This window comes from Misgurnus anguillicaudatus, chromosome 20 (assembly GCF_027580225.2).
Source record: "Misgurnus anguillicaudatus chromosome 20, ASM2758022v2, whole genome shotgun sequence".
Lineage (NCBI taxonomy): Eukaryota > Metazoa > Chordata > Actinopteri > Cypriniformes > Cobitidae > Misgurnus > Misgurnus anguillicaudatus.
The window spans coordinates 38,750,816-38,761,674 of NC_073356.2; the positions used below are offsets into that span (position 1 = coordinate 38,750,816).

General features: G+C 37.1%; 1 protein-coding gene across 1 annotated transcript; it reads right to left on the bottom strand.

The window, feature by feature from the left end:
* Window positions 1–3,991: 3,991 nt before the first annotated feature.
* On the bottom strand, window positions 3,992–6,838 carry mcl1a (MCL1 apoptosis regulator, BCL2 family member a). Its single transcript, XM_055220294.2, has 3 exons — window positions 6,276–6,838; window positions 4,628–4,878; window positions 3,992–4,387 (listed from the first exon to the last, which is right to left on the bottom strand). The coding sequence occupies exons 1-3, from the start codon at window positions 6,685–6,687 to the stop codon at window positions 4,271–4,273; spliced, it is 780 nt and encodes a 259-aa protein (XP_055076269.2). The 5' UTR covers window positions 6,688–6,838; the 3' UTR covers window positions 3,992–4,270.
* Between the last annotated feature and the right edge of the window lie 4,021 nt (window positions 6,839–10,859).

The window sequence follows — 10,859 nt, forward strand, 5'->3', positions numbered from 1 at the left end:
ATACGCTATATATACCTAGAATTAAACAAGATGTCCTAATTAGAACATACGGACAGAAAAGGAAACAGGAAGTATCACGTTTACTATGCCAAAACATTTACAGCCTCATTGCGATCTCACATTATTTAAATAAAGGAAAGTAAAATGTGTTTATATGTTGTTTTAATATGTGCAATGTTTAAGCTGCTAGTGTACAGACAACAGATATCTGTTAGAGATATATTAAGAAGAAGAAAGTTAATCTGTTTTACCAGACATTTGAGGTGCGCTGTACGCTAATGAGACAATATGTGTAATATATAATTCATTATACATAAAATCACTATACTGTTCACTATTATTGTATTATTAAAGTTGATCTAACTGTCTATTAAAGTGTCACAAATGCCTCATGTTATCATAATTTAAATTGATGTTCATTGTTTTTGTATTTAAGACAAACTTGCATTACTTGAATAACAGTCAGTTTTTATACAGGCTTAAAAAAAGTGGCTCATTTACGTGTGTAAGGTCATTTAAATTGACCTTATCTTCTAAGGAAAAACTATTTGAAAACTTGAAACTACTTTTACATTTAAACAGCACATATCCGCCACCTACTGAAACCAGACACAGCGTGTGTACATTTGAGATGAGGGCAGTAACAGCAGCGCTGGAAACTTCAAATCACCTCATTCATTACCAATGACTGCCTGTATATCTGTGTGTGTTTCTTTTCTTTAACACCATATCAGCTTCTATGGCTATATTCAGGGTGAAAACAATATTGTTTAATGTTTCACAACCTGAAAAGTGCTGTCATCATTCCTGTTCTGAAGAAACCAAACCCTGTTCCTGTTTCTAACCTGTGGCCCTTACAGCAACTGTAATGAAATGTTCTGAGTGCTTAGCTATGCAGGACATTAAAATCCATCTGCCTGCTAATCTGGACCCCATTCAGGCACATGTAACTGAGTCTATCACTGTGGCAACAGACAGTCAAGGTGGGCAGCCAAAATATCAAGAACAATCACAGTGAGTTCAGGTTCACCTCACGGCCGTGTGCTGGGCCCTCTGCTGTTCTGCCTGTTCACACACATTACAACATTTGTAGGCCTTATTTATAAAGCGTGCATACGCAAAAATCCACAGCAAAGTCCATATTTATAGAAATGGTCAGGGTCTGAGCAGACATACGCACTTTTGTTTGGCCAACTGCTGCAGGTTTTTGGGAATATAAGTCATTCTCGCTGCTCAAAAAGGATTTGAACATTGACAGGTGCTTCTTTGTGATTTATAGATTTCACGTTGGAAAGTGAGGCATATGCGTGTTTTCTATGTGTACATTCGTTATATATGAATCACACGTGCACGCTTTTAAGAAATTAACACTTTATATACAGCAAAACTATTAAAATAATTTTGCCCTACAGCTTCACTTCCTGGTTTTGGAGCTGTAAGGCTCATAAACAACAGCAGCTCAACGGGATAGGGAAGATATTCAAAAAGATCATTTGTGTGTCCCTCTCCTCCATCGGTAGAGAAAGATCTGCTATAGATCCATCATGATTGTGTTCCTCTCACTTCACATACATGCATGTATACACAACACACGATCAGTCTACCATCATACAGCGTGTTTGACAGCTAGGCATCTGTTATTATAACACTTTATTAAGGACATCATTCATATATAGTTATTGCTGCTGGGATGTAAATGATTTCAACTGTGTGGATTATTTTAAATCCTGTTTGATTCTGTTTAATGGTATTTTTAATGCACTGCTACACACATATGAAGTTGTGTGGTTGGAGGAAGCGCAGCAGCGTGTCACTTCCTGTTTTCATTTCATGTTTCAGTTCTGAAGAAATTCTAAAAAGCCGCACATGAAAGAGAGATAAAGAGAAACATATGTAGAGAGAGAGAGAGAGAGAGAGAGAGAGAGAGAGAGAGAGAGAGAGAGAGAGAGAGAGAGAGAGAGAGAGAGAGAGAGAGACAGAGAGAGAGAGAGAGAGAGAGAGAGAGAGAGAGAGAGAGCTGTTTAGTTTGTGTGGTGTTAATAAACAGACACAAATGTTGCTGCAGTCAGTACTTGAGGAAATACTTTGTCTACAGTTGCACAAACACACACACACACACACACACACACACACACACACACAGCAGAGGATTTCTTAGAAATGTTGATGGTGTTGATGGTGTAAAAGATGAACTGAGCTGCTAAGCACAATCATAAAACTGTGCTGTAGAATGTAAAACTGTATTTATGTAGACATAGATAGATGAATAATAAGAGTTGTGTAGATGGTAATGACATGAACCTCAAACAAGATTGTTTCCTCCTTTTTATGTAAATCTCATGCATGTAAAAGACGGCTGGAAAACAGACAAACCTCAACATAACACCAACTGTGACGTTACAGTCCAGATGAACACCACAACATTAAATTAATTACAAAAAGTTTAAAAAAAATAAAAAAATAGTTAAGTACATTGTAACAATGCTAAAAGTTATAACTGCTAAGTTAGCGCTATATCCTAGTTAATGCTATATGCTAGTTAATGCTATATGCTAGTTAATGCTATATGCTAGCATTTAGGCTGAGGTTACAGTTACGTTTTGCTGATCCAGAAACTTAGCACTCAGAAACATCCATTAACAATCTCTAAACAATTGATTATTCCTCAAAATCTGATCCAGACTCAAACATAAGATCTCTTTACACACACACACAGAGCTACTGAAGGAGAAACAGCCAATCAGAGCAGAGCTCAACATTATTATTCATGACCCTTTCAAATAAGATAATAATAGACCATTTCATTATAAAGACAAATCCTAGAGTTGTAAATGGACATGTTAAACTGTCTGACACCGGATAATTTTTTGCTCTTAATAAAGTCACAAACGTGCGGAGCCCTGCTAGGGTCAGGTGTGGAAAAAATAAAAGTTGTTTGTAAACTGTTCTTTCGGATTACTAAACCGTGCGCACTGATTACTAAACTGTGCCCTCAGTTTTTGCAATCCGTTCTCAGTTTTGCATTGCCTACTGGATTAGCCCCTCCCTCATTTTAGAAATCGCTTTGTTGCTTTTATTCATGCTTTCCAAGCTTGCTATTAATGTTTGATATTTTCGGAAATTAATAAAGTTTTAACTGTGTCAAGCTGTTTTATATGTTCCTAACTGGAAACGTGCTTTACGTAATATTTACAAACCTTCTGTGTAGATATCAGAGAATAATTTAACAGATTATTAACATGCATTCTTTGGCACCTTTAATGCTACAGCTTGTGTGCTTAACATTCAAATCACAATGTGTGTGTATTTGCTCTTTTATAGCTCAGCAGGATAAAAAAAATGTTTCTCTTGAAATTCAAAAGGAGAAAAATGATATAACTATACTACCTAATGTAGTTTATGTAGATAACAAAGCTCAGATGAGTTGGACTTATTTGATGAGAAATGTTTGAGTTCATGAGATCTCTGACAGTTAAGTAGAGACCCGTGAGATTGCTAGAATCAAAAGCTCTTCTCAGAAAACATGTTTGCTAAATGTATTTTTAAATTGTGTGTTTGTTATTGTTGCACAGCTGCTGGTGTGTTGCTCTACATTTTGCTGACTTGCAATGAAAAGCCGAGCAGCATCAGCACACCAAACCAGATGACAAACCACAAACTCACAACTTTACTGAGATGATAAATATCACACCTCCTGCTTTCTGTGGGTTTCTTTTGCTCATTTGCTACTTACATCATATATTATGCTTACTGATGAATGTTAAACACCATCACTTAAACTTCATTTCATTTAGAGGTTAAGGGAAAAATTTTAAAGAGGTTATAACACTGCTTCTGGAGACGGAGATGATGTTTATCTGCAGATCAAACTGAATAGACGTTTAGCGGCTTCATTTTACCCATCATGTACTGCAAATGACAGCCACCAGATATAAACTGCAATTAACCATACACAAAACCTCTGTGTATTAAATAATACAAACACACAAACTTTCAGGATTAAAATTTTATTAAAAAAATATATCCCTTAAAAATATGAACTCTGGATGTGGAGGACATCTTTCTGGCTGAGGAACAGCACAATCTGTTGGACCGATATGAGCGCTGTCAGTCCATGACGGGATTTTAAAGCGCACATCAGGCTCAGAGCCCAGTCCACGTCTAATGAGAACACAGCAGAAGTGCTTTCATGAATTTCACCCCCTGACACCGATGGAGTCTCAGGGTTGGCTGGTGATACAATCAAAGGACCACTCTGCTCCGTATAATATCACCGAATCAATAGCGCAAGACCGGCTCCGATTCCTGCAAACCCAGCGAAAGCCATCAAAGCGTTCCGAACGTTGGACTCCATGTCTTCAACTCGGAAAAACTCCACAAATCCATGCTGCAATGACAACGAATAAAGTTAAAAATTACTCCTAAATGAAGATTTTAATATATAGAGAACATTATCTCTGTGTGAAACAAAACACTTTATGTGCGTGTGTGTGTTTGTGTGTGTGTCAGCACTGAATTATGCAGGAAAGGAAACATAAGCTCTTCTCATTTACTGTATGTGAGACAGATTTTCCTCTCAGTCACACACACAAACACACAATGTCTCTAAATTGGGTTTCACACTCACCCAGCCCTTGTTAGTCATAAGCCAGTCATGCTGTTCTGAGATCAGAAAGGAGGAGATCTGCTCTGCCACTGTGTCTATGCATTTCTCCCTCTGCAGTTCTTTGAGGCGGGCGCACACAACAGCCCCGAACGCCACCAGACTCGTGATGCGACCCCAGTTTGTGCTCCCGTCACTGAACATCTGCTTGGCGATGCTGTTGATGATGTTCATGTCATCAGGATGAGAGTCCAACTGTAGCCGCTGAACCATACCTGAAGAAAAGAGTCCAAACATTAGCAGAAGGCCACGTGTAAACCGACTCACATTAAGTGTATCTTTACGGACAGCCTCGCGTTTGGTCACATCAAGTTAAATAGGGCCATGAATCACACGACGCATTAATAGAGGACATAATTGTAATTTCATTTACAGTATTTGGTTGATACTGGAAGCATATCGTTGTGCTTAAAGGCGGAGTGCACAATGTTTGAAAGCCAATGTTGATATTTGAATTCACCTAAACAAACACGCCCCTACCCCAATAGAATCTTGACCTTCTTTTAACAGACCCGCCCCACACATACGCAACCCGGCAAGGATGTCGGTTAGTAGACACGCTCCTTACTGCTGATTGGCTATAAGTGTGTTTTGGTAGTCGGCCCGTCTCCTTTTCCAAAGCGTTTTTCGAACATTGTGCACTCCGCCTTTAACGGTTATGAATCTTTCTATGGTGTCTCATGTTCTGATCCTAAAAAAAATAAGATAATGAGAGCGTGATGTCATTTCAACTAGTGATAGACCGATATATTGTAGAGGCCGATATATGGATTTCTTTATTAACGGCATTGGCCGATAAATCTTTTTAATCGGCAATTTGTTGTTTGTAATTAAGGACACTCAATGTCATTCAATGTAAAGCCTGACAGACAATAATCATGATTCACTTTTTAACATGACGTTATGTTGTGTCACACACTTCTTCAAACAGTACAACAATAATTATATTGTATGTAAATGATTAATTAATTAAATGTGTTTTTAGTACATGTACATGTTAAGTACAGTAAATGTTATCCATAACATTGGAAATTTTGTGGTTTCATCAATTTTCAGTTTGTCTCTTATTTACTGTAATTACATTTGTGTTATATCGGCCTCATAGCTTTCTTAATATCGGTATTAGCCATAAAACAACAATTTATAAGTAAACGTTAAGGCGTGACAGAATAGAAAACAGTGTTCAGTAACTTAGATCTATCACTCTTCAAACAGACCAAGTTAACATAACTAAGTTTATACGTGTCTCTCTCTCTCTCACTCACTGTGGCGGTTGATAAGCGGAACTCGAGCACTTCTGGGAATTTGTGTGACGAGCTGTGCGGTCTCAGCAGATAAAAACCTCAAAAACAACCTTCATCATCATCATCATCATCTTCTATATTTATACAGATCGAAACAAAACACGTTAAAATTAACGACATATTATTCAGACATATTAATCTATTAATCAGAACGCGTGTTTGTTTAAAGATGAAACCGATTATTTCTGTATTTCTTGACGTCACGTGACGCTTTCGAAACCTACGAAGTCAAACCGGTCGAGGCCGCTTTCAGGAGCGCGCATATCTTTGTTGGTGTGGTTATGAACGCGCATATGCGCGTGTTTTACCTTTGTATGTGATCCGATGTTTCGCGAGAATATCACCCACGACGCGCACGAGCGTCGGTAAGGCGGGGTGAGAGTTCCGGTCCGACGAGACCCCTGCGTATGTCCTGAAGAAATCCGAAAGAAGCTGTCGAGTGTCCCGGTCCAGTTCGGCAAAACCGAACTCCTGCGGGTCCGGAGAGCAGGGCAGAGAGCCGTCAACCGCCGACACGTACCGCCCGTCCAACTGCAATCCTTTCAGACCGTTTGTTCCGGGCCGTAGTGGTTTTAATCCGGTGTCAATCTCATCCGCGTACCCGTCCAGCTCGTCCTCTGTTCGGGTTTTGTGCACGGGTCCGTTCAAAGGCGACGTGTGCGCGCCCTGCGCGAGGAGACTCAACGCGGCAGTACGTCTTATTGCGGCACTCAGACTCATATTTTCTCAAATAAAACTAAAAAGTTGAATGTATAAACTTATTAAACGATGTATTAAACGAACTCAAACGAAAATGAAAGCTTTCAACGAAGACGGTTAAGTTACAAATCCTGATGTCGACACTCCTGACTGAGAGAGTGAAGCGGAAGTTGCTCGATGCTTGACTGTATTTATATATCACGTCACGTGATTTTTTCCATGACTATATATGGGCATTATTTCCAGAACGTCTATGGAACGTCTTTCTGGCATTTTCCCGTTTTTGTTTATATTTTTGAAGTGGTTTAATAAAGTGGTTCTCACACTTTATCACTTAAAGTCCCCCGTATTGCCCAAAAAAGTATTTAAAGGCCCCACATTACTGTTTCTACCCAATAGAATGTCAGATCTTGGCATGACTATGACTAGACAGATGTATATTCATTACAAAAATAACCAAACGATTAGAAATAAATCGATTTTTTTATAGTTTTATCTCATTTTAATGCTTTTGTCTTATTTTGAATAATTTTTAAATCATCTCAAGAAATCTGTTGATGCCCCCCTGTGGGCCCCCAGGTCCTTGGTTGAGAAGCACTAGTTTAATACATACTTAATACTGTGTAACTAAAGTTAAAAGTAAAGGTCATGTTTACAGGAAAAAAATTGTCAGGTGGTTAAGAAAAACAACAAGAACTTCGGAATGCTGTTTATAGTTTTAAAAAAAAAGAGTAAAAATGTTGAATTAAAATGTAAAAATGCAGGTTTAATCCAAACAAATCTAATCAAATGAAGCTCTCTGTAAGAAAGGTCATCACGTGACGAGTTAATATGTAAAACATTGACGTTAACACAAACACACCTGTACTTTAACCCTCTGACTCACAGGCAATGCAGTCTTGACTTTTAACCTGTTTGGATCATGAATCATGTGGGTCAAACAGACATGTAAATGTTGCTTTAGTATTTCAATCTGTCTGTAAATCCATTCAACCTTCAAAGTTTTGCTCTCCAAGTTTATATTTTGTCCAAAAAATATTTAACTCTTTCATAAATGTTTCTTTTTTTCAAGTTAATGTCTGATCAAATTTGTCACTGTCATTATTTCAGTATTAAAGTCACCATGAAACAGAAGTAGCGACTGTCTTATTTTCCCCGTGGTGAATAAAGGTAAGTCTGGACTTTAATTCATCCGTCGAGAACTGATTTAATGGTTTGAAGTTGGGTCATTTTGTTATTTGCTAACCGCAAAGATTTTTCCCTGGACCCCACTTACCTCCCATACCATATTACTGAGAGTAAAGAGAGATCGTTTAGAGGAGGGAAGGAGTTTGTGTTTTCATTAAAGATTATGAGGGCACATTATTCAAAAATAATGAAGCTCACAGTTAAATCATTTGTAAAACATACCACAATATTCAAAAACAAATGACAGTTTATCATTTCATTTTGACTTTTAATTATGACCCTGCTGAGGTGGACATAATTACGTGCACTCATTTAACCCCACAATGCACTGCAATAATGAGAGTTCAACCGATGAACTACATTAACAGCTTGTTGTTACTCATCTATTGATGAGAGAGGCACACTGCAGCGCTTCCGGAGAGCTCCTTTAATTATAGGCTACTATATTAGTGAACTAATGTAGGGAATAATGAATGAGGGTATATTGGGTGACTGGAAATCATTTGTTGGCAGACATAATAATTATTAGAATCAACATAATAAAACCTAGTAATTATGTAGAATTACCATTTTATAAAATTTGCTTTTATTCGCAAATCATTTATCATATAAATTGACATGTGTTACTGATTGTAGGCCTATATTATTATTGTTCTGGCACACTGCTGACACCAACTGGACAATCGTCAGGACACCACTGCAGGCCATTTTGTACCATTGCACCCATCGTGTAGCTGGCACAGGTCAAGTGTAATTTTTGCTGAATATTTTTTGTTACTTCTTCAAAGTTTTTGTTTGTTTGTTATAAATGTTGTGTAATAATTGAATGTGTATTTGGGTATTATTGTATATTTTATCTGCTTGACATTGGCAATAGTGACCCCTACTGGAGAAAAATAAGTAGCGTTGTACGTGTCGGTCTTGTGATTTGATAAGCTGCATGATCATTAATGTAAAGCTGGAGGTGATCAAAAGTGTAAGATTGATAAGAGTCTTTGATCCTGATTGGAAAGCATACAGTATGTTTGATTATATTTTGGTTATAATTTAAGGTACTTTGTGTATGTTTATCATGGAAAATCACAAATTTGATTGCAATTTTATTTCATTCTTTCAGTTTTTCCACGGTGCTCTATTGATGTTTGTGATGAGATAAAGAGAAAGACATTAAAATTGAAGACCTGAAGGCATCAGTTGAAGCGTGGTTTTGTAGTCAAGGGGAAAAATTCAGGACAGAGATACAGGAGTGTAAATTGTAGGACAACCAGACCTAATGAACTCCTTCTTCTATTAGAGCTATTAGACTTTTAAACAGCCACCCATCTCAGTGAACACAATCAGTCTAACTGTTAACTTCACTTAAACATTGTAATTGTTATTGCTGCTACTACCACCACCATTATATACTGCAGTGCTAATATTATTCATGTAGCCCCATCTTAATTTTTGCACATCTGTTAATGTTATTGCTGTCATTGTTCAATTATATTTGCACTCACTTGCATGCAAAATAGTCTAATTTATATTTTTCAGATTCTTTACTCCTACTCTATACTTGTTACTGCACTACTGTTTCTATCTAGCACATAAGTTAATACTGTCAGTACTGTTAAACTGTTAGGGGTGGTTTCCCGGACAGGGATTAGACTAGTCCTAGACTAAAACATTTTTAAGAGCTGTCCAAACTGAAAACAACTTGCACTGACATATCTTAAAATACATCAGTGCTCTTTGTTTTCCTCAAAATGCACACAGGTAATGTTTTTAGTAATGCATGTTTGTTAAAACTAGTTATTTTTTCAAATTAAACTAGTCCTAGTCCTGGCATTAATCTAATCCCTGTCCTGGAAACTGCCCCTTAATAATGTACATTTGCATATATAGACAGACATCTTTTACATAGTCTATATTTATATTTTCTCACTCTACATACATATTTGCATATAAGAAAGCATAGTCTACAGTTATTAATATACAGATTTTTTTCTATTATGTTTCATACATTGTTTGTATGTATGTATATTACAGTTCTATGTACAGTCCTGGCATTCTTTGTGGACAGCAAAGTAAGAATTTGTTTGCTCAGGGAAACCTGCTTTCCTCACTGGGTATATGACAATAAAGAGTTAATATAAAAATACACCAATAATCTCTAGCTGTCAAGTTTTGATTTGCTTTATTAATGAAAATAGAAAATGTTTATGATTCCTGCACATGAAGATTAATTTAATTTAGAAAACTACAGAAATGTGTTACATTACACTTCTTTTTATATCATTTCAACAGTTCCATCCCTTGAGGTTCATTAAATGATGGTAAGCAGTAAGCACACAACTGATTGTAACCATTGACTTCCATAGTAGGAAAACAAATATGATGGAATTCAATGGGTACAATCAACTGTGTGCTTATCTTCATTTATCAAAATATCTGATTTTGTGTTCATCAGAAAAAAATAATTTATACAGGTTAAGATCAACATGAGGATGAGAAAAGGATGACAGAATTTTCATTTCGAGGTCACTCACTGCTTCACCAATCACAGCAAGGGAATCATCTGACAGAAGGCGGGCTTTGCAAGACACCCCTGAAGTCACGATTTTCTCTTTCAAACACTGCGAACCCGTTAAACTTAATGGTTTATAAATGTCTGAATATGTGGCATGTGTGTACCTGCTTCTCTTCACATCTTAGCGGAGCGTCTATCGTCATCCCGTAACACAAACACTGACAGTCAAACCGTTACACGATAGCTCAGCTGTCGTTAATCTGCTCAATCTTTCTGACACCAAAATGGCGAATGACACATCTGACGTCATCCACATGGGCGTGTTCCACAAAGCTGAGGTGGCCAATGAGAGCGCACATTGATACATCGCTGAAAACCGTTTCACCTAATAATAAAAATAGTTTAAATGTCGTTTGATTTTATTGATTAATTATTTATTCACGTGTGTCGGTAAGATAAAATATACTTTTTATAAAGTCAATTTGTGAAATTGAAA

Excerpts from the sequence above, each read along its gene's own strand:
- mcl1a (XM_055220294.2), bottom strand. The coding sequence starts at position 6,687 with ATGAGTCTGAGTGCCGCAATAAGACGTACTGCCGCGTTGAGTCTCCTC. Across the intron at positions 4,879-6,275 it reads ACATCGGATCACATACAAAG|GTATGGTTCAGCGGCTACAG; the intron begins GTAAAACACGCG and ends TCTTTTCTTCAG. Across the intron at positions 4,388-4,627 it reads TTATGACTAACAAGGGCTGG|CATGGATTTGTGGAGTTTTT; the intron begins GTGAGTGTGAAA and ends TTGTCATTGCAG.